The following is an 18,686-nucleotide window of genomic DNA, read 5'->3' on the forward strand; positions in this document are numbered from 1 at the left end:
TCCCAGCTTAGCTCACTTTCCCCCAATGATGGTTTCACAACATCGAGTTGTACATCTTAAATAGATGCCATTTTTACTTGTCAATTACAACTCTGTAGAGCTGAAAAAACCCCTATGACTATCCGATGTGATAGGATGGTCTGAGTGTATGTGGATTCCATTTTCTTTCTCTCTTCCAAGGCTGCATAGCAAACGTGACATACATTTCTTTGGCTAACTATTTTGAAACACGAAACCCACTTTTTTTTAACATCATTATGGCACGACGATCACAATATTCATAAGTCATAGTATCTTAGCAGAAATATGAAAGTTAATCAGAAGTCCGTTAGTAAATATAGTTTATTTGATGCACAAACATTTTCAAAGATGGCCAGTGGGGGTGAGCTAGCAGTCTATCCCATGACAGAAGGCGCCAGTCTTCCCTTCAGTTTCCTCATGGCCGACATCATCTCGTGGTTCCTCAGGGTGTAGATCAAGGGGTTCAGCAGCGGGGAGATGACAGTGAAGGTGACAGAGATGGCCTTATCCGTGGGGAGGGCGGTGAAGGGCCGGGCGTAGACGTAGATGCAGGGCACGAAGTGCAGGGTCACCACGGCGATGTGGGAGGTGCAGGTGGAGATGGCTTTCCTCCTGGCCTCCCCCTGGTGAGACCTTAGTAATAATAATATGACCAGGTAGGACACCAAGAGGAAGACGAACCACAGCGTGGTGAGCAGTCCATTGTTGGAAATCATCAGCAGCTCAAGAACAAAGGTGTTGGTGCAGGCGAGTTTGAGGACCTGGGGGACATCGCAGTAGAAAGTGTCAAGGACATTGGGTCCGCAGAAGGGGAGTGGCAGCAAGAGCGAAATCTGCACGATGGAGTGGGCAAAGCCCCCCACCCAGGAGGTCACTATTAACCCGATGCAACGGCCTCTGCTCATGATGGTCACGTAGTGTAGGGGCTTGGAGATGGCCACGTACCGATCTAATGCCATCACTGACAAAGAAAATACATCCACCCCTCCGATAAGGTGGAAGAAGAACATCTGGGTGAAGCAGCCGTTGTAGGAGATGGTCTTCCTTGGTGACAAAAGATCTGCCAGAACTTTGGGAGCTGTGATGGAGGAAAAGCAGATGTCGGCAATAGATAAATTACGGAGCAAAAAGTACATGGGGGTGTGCAGGCGAGACTCACAGGTCACGGTGATCATGATGAGGAGGTTTCCCAGCAGAGTTGTCATGTACACCAAGAGCAGGAAAAGAAATAAGACCAAGCTCAGTTCCTGGTCCTGGGTTAGGCCAAGGAAAATAAATTCTTTTACAGCAGTGCCGTTTCCCAGCTCCATTGAATTATCTTTTTTTCTCTTTTGTTTCAAGCTACTTGGTATGAAAATACTTGGCTATGTGTGTTTTCTCCTTCATCTCTTTTCCTTCTCCTTCTTCTAAAATGTTGTCTTCTTAAGCACATGAGTGCAACTCAGAATCTTTCCCACATGGTGGTCGTATTCGTAATTTGTTGCGCTGTCCAAATTTCTAAGATAGCCGTCACTTCAGTGATCCAATTACACAATCGCATGTGAAGTCATTCAATAATCCTTTTCCAGTAAAACTGTTTTTGGAAAGCATAAGCATTTGTGTTCAGTAGTGATATTTACATAGCCTATTTTATATGGATTTGTTTTGGTTTCAAAATTTTATTGTTATTATTTATTTATTTTTCTGTTCTTTTAAATTGAACTATAGTTGCTGTACAATATTATATAAGTTTCTGGTGTACAACATAGTGCTACACAATTTTTAAAGTTTATATTCCATTTATGGTTGCTCCAAGATACTGGCTATATTCCTTATATTGTGCAATATATTCCTGTAGCATATTTTTTTGCCTGTTATTAAACATTTTTTTATTATGATTGATTTACAATGTTCTGTCAATTTCAGCTATACAGCAAAGTGACCCAGTCACACATGTATATACATTCTTTTTCTCACATTAGCCCCCATCAGATTCCATCACAAGTGATTATATATATATAGTTCTCTGCGCTATGCAGCAGGATCCCATTTAAATTTCATACAAATTTATTGACATCAAGAACTTTCTGAAGCCTTTTCTCATATTCAAACCATATCTTTGTATGTAAAGATAAGAAAGAGAAGTTCCTGTCTTGGCTCAGTGGTTAATGAATCTGACTAGCATCCATGAGGATGCAGGTTTGATCCCCGGCCTTGCTCAGTGGGTTAAGGATCTGGTGTTGCTGTGACCTGTGGTGTAGGCCAGTGGCTACAGCTCCAATTTGATCCCTAGCCTGGGAACCTCCACATGCTGTGGGTGTGGCCCTAAACAGCCAAAAAACAAAACAAAACAAAACAAAATAAAATAAAATAAAAGACATGACTCCAGCCATTGTGGACTTAGAGTCTACAAATCTAATATTTGTAAGAGCAAATATTCTGTTGTTCAGGAGGGTTTTATCTTGCCAAAATAGATGTTGTCTGTTTCTGATTACAATGTTGCTGTGGTATGAGTCAGTTTCCTTGCTCTTGGCTGTTTTATGTCAGATTTCTTAAAATTTCAGCCTATTGTTTTGTATAGGTAACTTGTTATTTTGATTCCTTTACCCTAATGAGATTATTTGTTTTATAATTATTTAAAAATATTTAACATTTGCTATTGAAAAACAGATGTGTAAATCCAAATCTCAAAGAACATTATAATTTTTCTTATTGTGGTTAAAACACAAATGTGAGAGCTACTCTCTTAATAAATTTTTAAGTGCATCATGTAGTTTTGTTAACTATGGCTGTGGTTTTGTACAGCACATCTTTAGAACACATATTCATCTTGTATAACTGACATGACCCTTGCTTGGGGAGGTGGGTAGAGAATAAAGATGGTGACCTACTTTCAAGAGGTGGTCCATGTCGCATCAGGCACACTCTCCTCTGCCTCTTTCCTTTGTGGACTGAAGCTAAAAGAGAGGAGGGAATCACACAACAGGGAGACACCCTGGTATCATTAGCATAATGCTCTTTTTTACTTAAACTGTTACGGATCACTTTTAGGAAATTTTATAATTGTTATCTGTTCCTCCTTATACTTAGCCAGTGAACACTTGCTACAATCTTCCAGTGCATATAGGTAACTTGGACCACATGATCAAAGAGTTTACAGCCTAAAAAAGTGAATGATTTGTGCAAATTATGAATGTAACGCACGATCAAATGAGAGATGTATGATGAAGTGAAGATTTGGGTGGGATAGGAGATGATAGGAGATGTCATGATTTTCATCAGTAACAAAAACAATTATCTTTAGAGAGCTTACTATCTGTGAAGAGGTATTAAAAGTTGATTCTTCTTCTTCTTTTTTTTTTTTTTTTTTGTATTTTTAGGGCCGTACCCATGACATACAGACGTTCCCTGGATAGGGGTCAAATCAGAAATGTAGCTGCTGGCCTACACCATAGCTCTATTTGGTTGAAGGAAGGAATAGATAGAAATAAGATGGAAAGAAACAGTTTCTTTTTAAAAAGACCTTAAACAGTAACTTTTTAAATAACCTCTTCACATATACACACACACATACATGTAGAATTTAATTTTGTATAACAAAAATGTCTCATGAAGTCTATCTGAAGATAAGCATTTGACAGAAAGGGACTCTGGAAGTCATGCCAAATGGCCCAAATTTTTGCATTCCTCTTAACACAACATCCCTCTTCCCAAAGGTTAACACGCACCTCTGCTGTCTTTGTCACTGAGAAGATCACCTTGGCTCTGAAACATTTAATATAACTGAGAAATATTAAGGTCAAACTATTTATACAAAATCAGTAACAACATCTTGATTTCACTATGCATAACTTTAACCTTAGCTAGACATTTAGAATGTCTTTACCTCATTCCTTGGATCCTGAAACTCCAAGTACAAATTGTATGCCGTGGGGTGGAGGGCAGAACAAAACACTGGTGACATTAATTCTTGAAAATTTTTTCTGAAGGTAAAGCCCTTTGGAGGACTAAATATCTTAGTGTTGGAGTTCCCTGGTGGCTCAGCCTGTTAAGGACTGGTGTTGTCACTGTGGTGGCTCAGGTCACTGCTGTGGTGTGGTTTCAATCCCTGGCCTGGGAACTTCCACATGCTGCAGGTGTGGCAAATATATGTGTATGTATTAATCCGATCTAGCTATTATTTATCTGTCTGTCTGTCTATCTATCTATCTATCTATCTATCTATCTATCTATCTATCTATCTATTTATCTATCTATCTATCTTAGTGTTTTTTCTCCCCTTTCAGGAGAGAAAGGGTAGATTCAAAGAATCACATCTTCAAGACTCTTCACTGTGTTCTTGTGTTATTCACAAATCCTTCAGCTTCAGGCCTAATATAAGAATTGGAAAGGAAATATTATTGGACAAGGAAGGGGAAGTCAAATGCCTGATTGTGCTGCTGGTGATGAATTTTCAATGGGAGTTACTAAAAGTCACTGAGACATGCATATGTACACACACACACACACACACACACACACACACACACACACGCATATGCGCGCACGCATACACACACACAGACATGGACACATTTTAATTGGTGTTCGAATTATTTGGAGGCAGTAGGTGAAATCTAGACCTTTATCCACAGCTCAATCAGAACTTTGTTAAAACGTGCCAGCTGCTGTTCCCAAGTGACTAAAAATGTCCAATTTGTATGGCTTTCAAGGCCCAGAGGACACCATAGACAAGAGAGTTTTAATTATATTACCAAAAACAGAAAGAAGAGAACTGGACCTCAAATCTTTCGTTATTAGTCCAGTTTCTCATTACACACAGGATGCTCAGTCTCATGAGTCCCCAGGTAGAGAAACACGACTTAGATGGTGTTTGGGGGCTGCGCAATTTTCTTGTTTTGCAACATTCCACTCATACCGAATCTTTCAATTTTGATTAAGTACGTTACTCTGAGATATCTCATACATTGAGCTAGATAAGCATGTTAATAAAGCTGTCCACACAATTATGTTAGTTATTCAGAATTAATTCAATTTATTAAATGGTTTCATCTTACGTAGAATGTACTTTCCCTGTTTCCAGAATGATAGTGGGCTTGGATTTACCTGCTTTTCCATTTTGTCTTAGTACATTAAACTAGTCAACAAAGATAAAAACTGCCTTGGACCCAGCCTAAATAAACAAACAAATAAATAAATAAATAAATGGAGCTACAACAAGCTAAAGGGCATCTGCAGAGCAAAAGACGTCATCAACAAATGAAAGGACAACACCCAGAATGGGAGAATATATCTGCCAATCATATATCAGATAAGGCATGTGAAAGTTCCCAGGCCAGGGATGGAAGCCATACCACAGCAGCCGCTGCTGTGACAAAAATGGATCCTTAACCTGCTGTGCCACAAGAGAACACCTCCATTTTATTTATTTATTTAATTTTAATTTTTTTGTCTTTTGTCTTTTTACACCCCGCCCCCCACCGGGTTGAATTGGAGCTATAGCTGCTGGCCCTGTGCCACAGCCACAGCAATGTGGGATTTGAGTTGTGTCTGCAGCCTACACTACAGATCACAGCAATACTGGATCCTTAACCCATTGAGCAAGGCCAAGGATTGAACCTGTGTCCTCATGGATGCTAGTCAGATTTGTTTATGTTGAGCCATGACAGGAATTCTCCCTCCTCCATTTATTAAATTTTGCTTTTGTTGCTTATGTTTTTGGTGTCAGATCCAAAAGTATCATTGCCAAACCAATGTCAAAGAGATTTTCCCCTAATTTTTCTTCTAGGAGTTTTCAAGTTTCATGTTTAAATATATCTCCATCAAGTGAATGTTGTTGTTGTTGTTTTTAATTTTAGGGCCTCACTGGTGGTATATGGAGGACCTCAGGCTAGGGGTTGAATTGGAGCTGTAGCTGCTGGCCTATACCACAGCCACAGCAATACCAGATCCAAGCTGTGTCTATGACCTACACCACAGCTCACTGCAACGCTGGATTGTTAAACCCCTGAGTGAGACCAGGGGTCGAACCTGTGTCCTCATGGATGCTAGTTGGGTTCGTTTCCACTGAGCCACAACAGGAACTTCCATTCAAGTGAATTTTTGTGAGTGGTGTAAAATAGGGGTCCAATTTCATTTTTTTAAATTGAAGTCTTCCGCCTTTTAAAATTTTATTTTTATTTATTTATGTATTTATTTTTTAGGACTGCACCTGTGGCATATGGAAGTTCCCTTTACTTCAGACTCACACTCTTCCATCCTATACAGAGTCCAGAAAGTGGTGACAGCTTGGGGTTGGCTTCTCTAGCCCATGAACTTGAGACTTGTGCATGAGTGTGGTGCTAATTCCTAGACTCTTGGAAGAAGCAAGTGGCCACCATCCTTTGTCAAGTCCCCCTCCCACCCCTGGCCCCTCTTCCTTGCATCTATCTTTCTCTCCTGCTTCCTTTTCGGCTCCTCTTCCTCTTCATCCCAGTTGAAACATCACTCTCGAATCAGTTTTCTATGGCTGCTGTAACAAAATTATCACACACTTAGTGGCTTAAACCAACATAAATTTATTATCTTGCAATTTTGTGGGTCAAAAATCTGACACGGGTCTTTCTGGAGGTTCTAGGGAAGAATCCACTCTCTTGGTTTTTCTCACTTCTGGCTACCCACATTCCTTGGCTGTGGGCTCTTCCATCTCTAAAGCCAGGTACTTCTCACATTGCATTAATCCAACTTTCTCTCTGTCTTCCCCTTCTACTTTTAAGGCCCTTGGGATGACATTGACCCTACCCAGATATTCTGGAATAACCTTCCTATTTTAAGGTCAGCTCATTAGCAAACTTAATTCCATTTACAACCATGATTTCCTTTGCCATGTGTTATAACATTCACAGATTCTGGGTACTAAGATGTTAACTATATTGTCTCCTATAACCCCTCATATTCTGTTTCTGTATTCGTTACCTGTCAATTGGGAACCTCCGAACTCTGAATGCTGAAAGATTTTTAAGGTCATTTAATAGTAAAAATTTGATCTGACCTGAACTAATTTTAAGCGGAAAAATTTGATCTGAATTAATATGAGGACATATCTACCTTTAATAAATTGCACATAGTGGGAATATTCACATATTTTCTTGCAGAAATTGATTTAAATGTTTGGGTATTAGAGGCTCCCAATGGGATAAATGATATACTATATAATATATGCACTGAATTATCTTTCTAAAGCTAAGAAATTTTAAATTGCTCCTGGGCATCTATCCATAGAAAACCATGACTCGCAAAGACACATGTACTCCAATGTTCATTGCAGCACTATTTACAATAGCAAAGACATGGAAAAAACCTAAATGTCCATCGACAGAGGAGTGGATCCAGAAGATGTGGTACATATACACAAAGGAATATTACTCAGCCATCAAAAAGAATGAAATACCAGCATTTTTAGCAACATGGATGGACCTAGAAACTATTATGCTAAGTGAAGTCAGCCATACAATGAGACACCAACATCCAATGCTTTCACTGACATGTGGAATCTGAAAAAAGGACATACTGAACTTCTTTGCAGAACAGATGCTGACTCACAGACATTGAAAAACTTATGGTCTCCGGAGGAGACAGTTTGGGGGGTGGGGGGATGTGCTTGGGCTGTGGGATGGAAATCCTGTGAAATCAGATTGTTATGATCACTATACAACTACAGATGTGATAAATTCATTTGAGTAATAAAAAAAAAATATATATATAAAAGAAATTTTAATTTGCAAGACCTATCTGCTCCAAATAAGTTAAAATAACGGGATGTGGTTCTGCATAAAGCCTAGAGTATAAAATCCTAGGACACTCTGGTTCAATCATTTCCATTTCCTTTGGCTTCCATAGAAATGTAAAGTCAGTTTTGTTTTGTTTTTTCCTTTTTAGAGCCACATGTGCTGTATATGGAAGTTCCCAGGCTATGGGTCAAATTAGAGCTGCAGCTGCCAGCCTACGCCACAACCACAGCAATGGCAAGATCCCAGCTGCATCTGCAACCTACACTACAGTTCACAGCAATGCCAGATCCTTAACTCACTGAGTGAGGCCAGGGATTGAACCCTCATCCTCATGGATACTAGTTGGATTCTTACTGCTGAACCACAAAGGAAACTCCTAAAGTTAGTTTTAAATACTAAAAAAACAAGATTGATTAGAATTTGGTATCATCTTCTTGCATGCATTATTTCATCCTTTTCTACATATTTGAAACACTTACTCATAGCTTCTTAGGGGTCAGGCAGTATTCTAGATACTGGCAACATAAAGGAGAATCAGATCTACTGATTTGAAGTTTTATGAGGTTTTAAAATGGACAGCGGTAGGAGAAATGATAAAGAAGTACATATAGGAAAAACAAGAGTATTTGTTGGGTTGAACATACATTTTTCCTTTTTCAACTAATCTAACTAGGTTATGCCTGAGGCAGTGGTATGAACACAGCATAGGTAGCTCCAGATTTTGGCCATTGTGGTAATTACATACTGGAGCTGTACAAATCAGATGGTGACTTAGAGGTCACATCCAATTTATCTCTTCCTCTTCCTTTGCAGCATCCAATTCTGACAAAGTTATCCAGGCACAAGGCAATGGAAATCTTTAAAAGCTAAGACTCTTTACACATACCAAATATTTGCAGGAGGTCTTGCCAGTGTATTTTACAGGTAGGTTGATTAAAAAGAAAGTCCAAAAGGGGAATGCGGTGGTGGGAGGGATAAATTAAAAGGTTGAGATTAATATACACACCCCTGATACCACCTCACACCAGTCAGAATGGCCATAATTAATAAATTCACAGATAACAAATGCTGGAGGGGGTGTGGAGAAAAGGGAACTCTCCTGCACTGTTGGTGGGAATGTAAGCTCGTACAACCACTGTGGAGAACAGTATGGAGGTACCTTAGAAATCTATACATAGAACTACCATATGATCTAGCAATCCCACTCTTGGCCATATATCTGGATAGAACTTTCCTTAAAAAAGACACATGCACCAGCATGTTCATTGCAGCCGTATTCACAATAGCCAAGACATGGAAACAACCCAAATGTCCATCCACGGATGATTGGATTAGGAAGATGTGGTATATATACACAATGGAATACTACTCAGCCATAAAAAAGAACGACATAATGCCATTTGCAGCAACATGGATAGAACTAGAGAGTCTCATCCTGAGTGAAGTAAGTCAGAAAGAGAAAGACAAATACCGTATGATGTCACTCATATCTGGTATTTAATATCCAGCACAAATGAACATTTCCACAGAAAAGAAAATCATGGACTTGGAGAATAGACATGTGGTTGCCAAGGGAGAGGAGGAGGGAGTGGGGTGGTTGGGGAGCTTGGGGTTAATAGATGCAGACTATTGCCTTTGGGATGGATTAGCAATGAGATCCTGCTGTGTAGCACTGGAAACTATGTCTAGTTACTTATGATAGAGCATGATAATGTGCAAAAAACAGAATGTGTACATTTATGTGTAACTGGGTCACCATGCTGTACAGTAGAAAACAAAAAATTGTTTTGGGGAAATAACTATTAAAATAATAATAATAATAATAATAATAATAATAAATATACACCACTATATATAAAATAGATAAGTAACAAGGACCTACTCCATGGCACAGGGAAATCTACTCAATATTCTGTAATAACCTACATGGGAAAAGAATCTGTAACTGATTCACTGTGCTGTACACCTGAAAATAACCTGTAGCTGATTTACTGTGCTGTATACCTGAAATTAACTCAACATTGTAAGTCAACTATACTCCAATAAAATTTAAGAAAGGATGGTCCAAATTTGCTGACAAAACAGAAGTGTTCAAGCAGAATGTTTGCAGACTGTGTTTAGTACATAGCATGTACTTGATAAATAGTCATAGAGTAACTGTTGTTGAACTGGGACCAAGCTGCTGGATGTCTGCTACATGGAGACGGATGTCCCTGTTGTCTATTACAAGCCTGGACATTGCAGTGCTAGCCTTTACCTCATTACCTGGACACACGATTTCTACTATGGTTCACAGTTGAGCCCTGCTTGCTGTCACTTACTCTTCAAACACTATGTTCTTCCCTATAACTTCCTTCTGGTGTTTCTTTTCAAAGACTGTGTTCCAGGTTACTGATCCTTTGTATCTGTGCCATCCTGGTATAGTTAATTGTTTAGGTATGGTTGAGCCCCAGTGTATGATAGCTAATAATTTAAGAAAATATTTCAATTATATACTTGCATCTTGATCTGTAATCTATAATGAGGCTATCCCCTTGCAGAAAGCATGAGTCTTCCATTCAGTCTCCTCATGGCTGACTTCATCTCCTGGTTCCTCAGGGTGTAGATCATGGGGTTCAGGACAGGGATGATGACAGTGAAGGTGATGGAGACAGCTCTGTCCATGGGGAGGGCAGTGAAAGGCCGGGCATAGACATAGATGCAGGGCACGAAGTGCAGGGTTACCACGGTGATGTGGGCGGTGCAGGTGGAGATGGCTTTCTTTCTGCCCTCACCCGAGTGAGACCTCAGCATCACGAGGATGACTGTGTAAGACACAAGAAGAAGGACAAACCACAGGGTCGTGACTAAGCCATTGTTGGAAATCATCAGCAGCTCCAGAACAAAGGTGTCAGTGCAGGCGAGTTTGAGGACCTGGGGGACATCACAGTAGAAGCCATCCACAACGTTGGGTCCGCAGAAGGGGAGTGGAAGCAGCAGGGAGATCTGCACGACGGAGTGGACAAAGCCCCCCAGCCAGGAGGCCACAATGAGGGTGGTGCACCGGCCCCTGCTCATGACGGTCACATAGTGCAGGGGCTTGGAGATGGCCACGTAGCGATCGAAGGCCATCACGGAGAGAGAGAAAATATCTGCCCCACCGAGGAGGTGGAAGAAGAACATCTGTGTGATGCAGCCGTTGAAGGAGATGGTCTTTCTCCTGGAAAGAAGGTCTACCAGGACCTTGGGGGCAGTGATGGAGGAGAAGCAGATGTCCAAGACGGAGAGGTTGCGGAGCAGGAAGTACATGGGGGTGTGCAGGCGAGACTCCCAGGTCACCGTGACCATGATGGCAAGATTTGCTAACACAGTTGTTACATAAACTGTAGATAAGAAGAAAAACAAGAGCAAGCTCAACTCTTGAGACTGGGTAATTCCACAAAAAATAAATTCAGACACCCTGGTATGATTTCTCAAGGCCATTGGATGATATTTTTTCCTCCACGTACAGCTTTAAAGGAAATAATGATATTACTAAAGCAATGAAATCAAGCAAAGATTTATCTCATGCATAAATTGAACATACATAATTTTAAAAAAATCACATGTTTTATTCTACATGAACTTACTGTATTACCCAGGGAAATCACTCAGTTCCACCTGCTTCAGCTCCCCTATTAGTATAAGTTATAGGTTTGTTTCCCTATTATAATCAGTGGGGGCCCTTGGGTTCTGTTAAAGTCTACCCCAAGAAGTTGCTGAGAAAGAGAACTTAAGGAAGGTTTTGTGGAAGTGGTTGTGGGTTCCCTACATCTTCATGAATCAGAGAAACTCTGATTTTATTCACTTTCTACTTTGTTCCTATGGCTTAAACATCATTAAAATAAATCAATCCTTAAATGCCTTTCAGGGAGTTCCCGTCGTGGCGCAGTGGTTAACGAATCCGACTAGGAACCATGAGGTTGCGGGTTCGATCCCTGCCCTTGCTAGTGGGTTAACGATCCGGCGTTGCCGTGAGCTGTGGTGTAGGTTGCAGACGCGGCTCGGATCCCGCGTTGCTGTGGCTCTGGCGTAGGCCGGTGGCTACAGCTCCGATTCAACCCCTAGCCTGGGAACCTCCATATGCCGCGGGAGCGGCCCAAGAAATAGCAACAATAACAACAACAACAACAACAAAAAAGACAAAAAAGACAAAAAAAAAAAAAATGCCTTTCAGCAACAACATGATAGGGATCGATTTCAATAGCATGTTATAGTTTTAAAAGCAACTGCACATCTAATTTCAATAAAATTTCCTAACATCCTTCTGAGTTTTGTGAGAAGGCATTATCTTTCCCACTTCAACAATAGCGAATCTGAACTCAATAAGCATAAATTGATTTTCAAGGTAATACAGAAAATCAGTGTCAGAGAGAAGGTAACACAAATGTCTTCCATTTCTTAGTCCTAGGATCTTTCCCCTATACTACACTGCCTGCCAGTTTCATAATACATAAATCCAAAAATAATTTGTGTAAGGGACTCTGTACAGGAATTTTCTAGCACCTTCCACAGTGAATTTCATCACTCCCTCAATTTCCACTCTCCATCACAATGGAATTTTAGACTATTGTTCTTCTATCACCTTTCAGAAATGTCTCTTTAATTTCAGTTCATAAACACTCAGGGGTTGGGGTTTAACACAAAGAATATGACAAAGATGGTGATGGTTCAGTCCATAAGGAAGACAGCAAAGGTCCAGGCTTGCATCCACAGAGAAATGTCATGAAATGCAAGTTACCACAGTGAAATATTCGGTCCAGGTAAATGCAGATTTCCTCCCGTGCCGTTTCTATACAATTAAGCAGTTTCTGGTGAGCTTGCAATTTGCATTTCCTGATGGAGTACAAAATAACACAGGATATAGGCAAAGGTTGCTCCCAGTTCCTGGAGACCTGTTGGTTCTTTTACTGTAGAGTCCTTGTTGGGGAAGAAAGAGGGAATTCATTATATTTTTCCCACGTGAGTCAGGAGTAGGCAACGTTTTATGGCTTGAGAATTAATTTAGGAAAAATCATGTTCTTGAATAAGCTTAACAAATATGTGTAACATCACATAGGAAGCTAGTGGTGAAGTCTTTTAGCCCAATACATATTTCACCCATGTCAGTTCATATTCTGCCCATGTCACTTCCACAGTTTCTGAGAAGACTTATGATGGTGGAAATGGTGAAAAGATAAAAGTTAACTCAGAGAAAAAAAAAAAAGATCCTCAGCCTTAGCATCTCTCTGAATTACTAAAACCTCTATATAGAGAGATGGTCCCTAGATTAGTGCCTGGCTGGAAAGCATCCTACTTAGTTTGTGTTGAAACAAACTTTCAGAGCCTTGAGAAATTATGTGGATGAATAAACAAAAACCACAAAAACCAGAGTTCCCTGGTGCTTCAGTGGATTAAGGATCCAGTGCTGTCACTGCTGTGGCTCTGGTTACTGCTGTGGTGCTGGTTTGATCCCTGATCAGGGAACTTCCACACACCACGGGAGCGGCCAAATGATTGCACCAATAGTGGATGGAGCCCCTATTCTCACAGATACTAGGTCAGGTCCTTAACCTGCTGAGTCACAGCAGGAACTGCAAAAACCCACCACAATTTGCCTCTCATTTGGTCTGGAGGACAGGACTACTTGTTTTGTTTCTCCAGTTTAGCCAGTCTTTGTGGACTTAATCACCTCCACAGCCTGTACTGATAGGTAGCACATTTTATCTCAAAGACTTCTCTGAGTTACCCACATTGCAAGGACACTGGACACTGTGTCACATCTCTCCTAAGGATTCTACTGTCTTCATGGCTCTCCACGTGCCCCTTCTCTTCAGCCTCAGTTAAACACTTACCATTTCTGCTTAGATGGTTGTAGGAATTCCCAAACTGGTCTCTAACTACATCCTCTCTGTTGTTTCCAGAAATATAAGTCACAAATGGGATCATTTATTCCTTTGTTTGAAAATTTTCCATGGCTCTCTATTGCCTACAAGACATCAAACTCCTCCAATAGCAACCAAGACTTTTTTCCATCTTGGCTATTATCTAGTGCCCTGTTTCCTTCAATCTTGTTTCAGATCTTTAAATGTTATGCAAATTCTTGCTGGCTCCTGCCTTTGGATCTGTGTTCCTGTTGTTATCTCCACTCACCATGTCCTCCTCACTCTTAGACTCTCCTCCTTGACGAGCACTGAGTTTTCATCACTCAGGTCCAGAGTCCCCTCTTCTCTGAAAAATTTCCTAATATCCTTTTATGACCATAATTCCCTGCACTGACTTCTCTTCTGTCATAGATAATGGTTTATTCCATCTGATTTCTACTATGTTTATATTTTCTTAGTTCTTTATAGTTTCCCTGTTACACCTCAAGTTCATCCTGTCTGCTTAGTGTTTCATCCATCCCAATGTCATCAAAGCTTTACTTAGTTTGGGGCACATGTTCAGTGCTCAATAATTTTTTTTCAATTAATGAATAAACTTCACTCATAAGTGTGCATCATGACTAATAAGCATGGGCAATGGAGTGTGAGTGAGCAAGAAGGATCTTGACAAACATAGCCTAAGAAACCCTTTCATTAATGTCTTTGGACTGGCTTCAGGCATACCAGATAGAGATTTATTTTCTGATCCAGGCTTTAAAATATCTTTGTGACCTTGAGAAAGTCATGCTGCCTCTCTGGCCTCAGATCTTCAGTTGTAAAATGTGCAGACAGTTTAGTATGATGTAGTCTGATGCAGGATCTAGCGTGATGCGGGGTAAGACAAGGGGTTTGGAGGCACCCTGGGATTGGAATTCTGCCTCTGCCTCCTTTGTTACTCAGAGCAAGTCCTTTATTTTCCTTTAATTTCCTCCTCTGTAAACTGGGAAGCATAGCACTTACTTCACTGTGTAGCATGAGGAGTAACTATAATCATGTTTCGTAAAGTACCCAGAACATAATAGGCATTCAATTAACTCATTTCCTTTCTCTTTCCCTGAAAATACAGTGCCTGCCCTGAAGGGTTATTTATGAGGACAGTTGCAGAATGTAAAATGCTACTCAACAGAAGAACAGCTTCTCTTTGAACCAACTTGCTTACTTTTATTCCAGTGAACTTGTGTAAATTAACCAAGTGGACCAGAGACTTCAGCGCTGGGTTATCGAGTTTGGGACTTAAGGCAAAAGAGACTCAGTGAGTCATGGGCAATGTAACTATACCCGGCTGCCTCTGCAACCTCCATAGTTTTTAAGGGAATTTGGGCTTAAAATCATGGGTTTTTAAGGAAGCACCCATCTTGTGGAAAGAGGCTCTGTGACAAATCCTAAGCTGGAACAAAATCTGCTCCTTATATGCAACTCAATCACTTCACCAAATACAAACTGCTTTTTCTCTTACCATGTGGTGGCGTCCTCTTCCTCTTAGGAAGACATTCCCCCTTCCCAATATTTTTAACATCCACTTTGTTTTCTGTCGCTGAAGTTTTCAGCTATTTGTGCGGTATCTTACACACTGGGTGTACTTTTCATGCTCATACCATTCATGTGTGGTCTGCAATGACTCACATTCTGACGGTTCAATATCCTTACCTAAATTCTTCAGCAGCCAATCAGGAAATGACACATTTTGAGACTGGGTAGCTGGGCCTCAGGTTATATGATGCTAAGAAATAGCGTGATAGAAGGTGAAGTTCTTCTGAAGATTAGTAATACTGGACTTCAACATCTTCTCTTCACCCTTCTTGTTGGAAAAGCCAGACTCAGGAAGTCATGTCACTATGGCTCTTCTGCTTGTCCCAACGTGTCCCTGCTAGGCTTAGTCCCTCAGGCCCAAGCCTAATATGAGAATTAGCCAAGAGAATTTTATTGGATGTGAGCCTGGAAACAGAATGGACATTCTTCTGCTAGCGTTGGAGTTCCAGTGGGGATTATTAAATCTTTGCTAAGTCATTACCACACAAAGTACACACACACACACACACACACAAACATGAAGGTGTTTCAAACATTTCAATAACTTCCAAATTCTTGCAAGGCCCCAGAAGACATAAATCTATATAGTGTGTGATTTTGTCAGTATTGGGGATATATTTGTACGAACATTTAATGTGATATGATCATTCATTCTCAATGTGGGCATCATGCCCAACGGGGCAAAAACTGGAGAACCTCAGTACATAAAAAGATATATAATATATCTTTTGGAGTAAGTTTTCTTGAGGGAGAGCAATTAGGAAAAACATCTAATAAAGATCCTTTGGTGGTGGAGGGGAATGAGTTAATTTTATTTATTTATTTATTTGTTTATCCTTTTTATGGCCACACCTGAGGCACATGGTAGTTCCTGGGCCAGGGGTCGAATCAGAGGCAGCAGCTGCTGGCCTATGCTACAGCCTCAGAAACACCAGATCTGAGTTGAATCTGTGACCTACTCTGTGGCTTGCAGCAACACTGGATGCTTAACCCACTGAGTGAGGCCAGGGATTGAACCGGCATCCTCAAGGACAGAGACTATGTCAGTTTCTTAACCCACTGAGCTGCAACAGCAATTCTAGGGGGCAATAATTTTTAAAATTTTGAGAAGCCCTGGCAATAAGGTTAAGAGTCTTGGACCAATGTCTCTGTCTTGTAAGACACAGAGAAGATACCGATGTGCGCCACCTATAAGGACTTTTTTAGCTAAATATGAGCCCATCTCAACAATTTGCAAAAAACTGTTCTGTACGTTTCAATTTCCTCAGCTTCCTTATTCCTCTTGACCAATTCTTTAATGACGATTGGAGACAGAAGGTGCAATTGGATGTGAGCATAGAGAGAAAAAGGATATTTACTGTCTCTTTGCAGATTTACTTCCTTGGAATTCTTCTCTTGGGAGAGAAGAGGATTATAACATAGACCCAGTGACTATTCTTTTTTTTTTTTTTTTTTTGTCTTTTTGCTATTTCTTTGGGCCGCTCCCGAGGCATATGGAGGTTCCCAGGCTAGGGGTTGAATCAGAGCTGTAGCCACTGGCCAACATCAGAGCCACAGCAACGTGGGATCCGAGCCGTGTCTGCAACCTACACCACAGCTCACGGCAACGCCGGATCGTCAACCCACTGAGCAAGGGCAGGGACCGAACCCGCAACCTCATGGTTCCTAGTCAGATTCGTTAACCACTGCGCCACGACGGGAACTCCCCAGTGACTATTCTTAAGTGACCCTGTATAAGGTTACTGTATACAGTATTTTTTTTTTTTTTTTTTTTTTTACTCTCCTGGTACACAAAATGGGTCTTGAGTGTATGAAAAGTTATTCCTTAGGTATTTTTTTTTTATACCAGAGTGATTTGCTTGAATTTCCTATGCATACGTAGATGAAAACTATAGTTTTGCTCCAGCTCTAAAAGCCTTGGGGCGAAATAGAAACAGGGGATAGAGGTAAGAGTTAAGAAGGAAGTTCAGGTTAACATAAAATAAATGTGGATTCTGTGCAGATATATCCCCAAATTGTTAATTTCTCTCTCTCTCTTTTTTTTTTTTTTTTTTTGCTTTTTAGGGATGCGCTGTAGGCATAAGGAGGTTCCTAGGCTAGGGGTTGAATTGGAGCTACAGCTGCCAACTTAGTGACAGACACAGCAATGTGGGATCTGAGCCGAGTCTGTGACCTACACCACAGCTCATGGCAACACTGGATCCCCAACCCACTTAGCGAGGCCAGGGATAGAACCTGCATCTTCATGGATACTAGTCAGCTTCGTTTCCGCTGAGCCATGACGGGATCACCTGTAATTCTTTTGAGATTAATTTTAGTGGGAAAAAATGTAGAATGGACTTGAGCATAGGAAATGCTTGGTCCATGTATATAGATTCGTTCATGTATATATCTGACTTAACACAACTTAAACTGTTCCTTCTCTTTTCACTAATTCATGAACTACTTTGAAGACTGCACTCACAATATTAAGTCAGGAAGTGATTCTAATAATCCACTGAAAACAGCAGCACCACTAGAGAGAAAATGTATGAAATAAACACATTCATATTCTGTTTATATGCATATTTAGGAGCAGACGTGTAGACAATAGGGAACATTGTGTGCCTGATCGTTGTCAGGAGTGGTGCTATATTTTGCAGCTATAATGCTCTCAACATTTATCATGTTTCATTCTCATGACAACATTGTGTGTAGACAATGCTATTTCCACCTTGCAGGTGGAGAAAATGAGGTCCGATATGTTGGCTTGAGAGCCACAGAGCACACCAAAATAGTATTTAGGGATTTTTTTTTCTGTCTTTTTAGCGCCGCATCCAGGGCATACAGAGGTTCCCAGGCTAGGGGTCAAATCGGAGAGGTAGCTTCCAGCCTACACTACAGCCACAGCAACACTGGATCCAAACTTCATCTTAGACCTACACTACAGCTCATGGCAATGCCAGATCCTTAACCTAATGAATGAGGCCAGGGATCGAACCCACGTCCTCATGGATACTAGTCAGGTTCATTAACCACTGAACCATGATGGGAACTCCAACATTTAGGTTATTGATTTCAACCACATGCCCCATACTTCTCCCCAGTCCATAATCCCCTAGCTGATGTTTGATCTCACCTCTTCCTTTTGTTCTTATATTATCTCTAATTGGAGTTCCTGTTATGGCTCAGTGGGTTAAGGACCTGACGTTTTCTCTGTGAGGATGCAGGTTTGATCTCTGGCCTTGCTCAGTGGGTTAAGGATCCAGTGTTGCCACAAGCTGTGGCACAGGTTGCAGCTGCAGCTCCAATTGGACCTCTGGCCTGGGAACTTCCATATGTGGCAGGTGAGGTCATAAAAAGATCAAAAAGAATTTAGTGGCTCTGGGGATATAGACAAATGACTGTAGAGAAAGAGCCAGCTGTCTCTGACCCTTAGGTTAGCAGCGAGGTAACCAACTCAGATTTCCAGGCTCCATCTGACTGC

The 18,686-nt window shown here is 40.9% G+C and overlaps 2 protein-coding genes across 2 annotated transcripts; both read right to left on the reverse strand.

Annotated features, from left to right (window-relative positions):
• Positions 1-395: 395 nt before the first annotated feature.
• LOC100522475 (olfactory receptor 4D10-like) lies at positions 396-1,331 on the reverse strand. Its single transcript, XM_003122727.3, has one exon. It carries the CDS (start codon positions 1,329-1,331, stop codon positions 396-398), a length of 936 nt encoding a protein of 311 aa, XP_003122775.3.
• An 8,964-nt stretch (positions 1,332-10,295) lies between these two features.
• On the reverse strand, positions 10,296-11,231 carry LOC110259087 (olfactory receptor 4D9-like). The gene has a single exon (XM_021082390.1). The coding sequence runs from the start codon at positions 11,229-11,231 to the stop codon at positions 10,296-10,298; it is 936 nt and encodes a 311-aa protein (XP_020938049.1).
• Positions 11,232-18,686: the final 7,455 nt, after the last annotated feature.

The sequence above is a fragment of the Sus scrofa genome, chromosome 2 (assembly GCF_054392235.1).
Source record: "Sus scrofa isolate SSC_HxYL_T2T_F1_AM1 chromosome 2, Sscrofa_HxYL_maternal_Yorkshire_Landrace_v2.0, whole genome shotgun sequence".
Lineage (NCBI taxonomy): Eukaryota > Metazoa > Chordata > Mammalia > Artiodactyla > Suidae > Sus > Sus scrofa.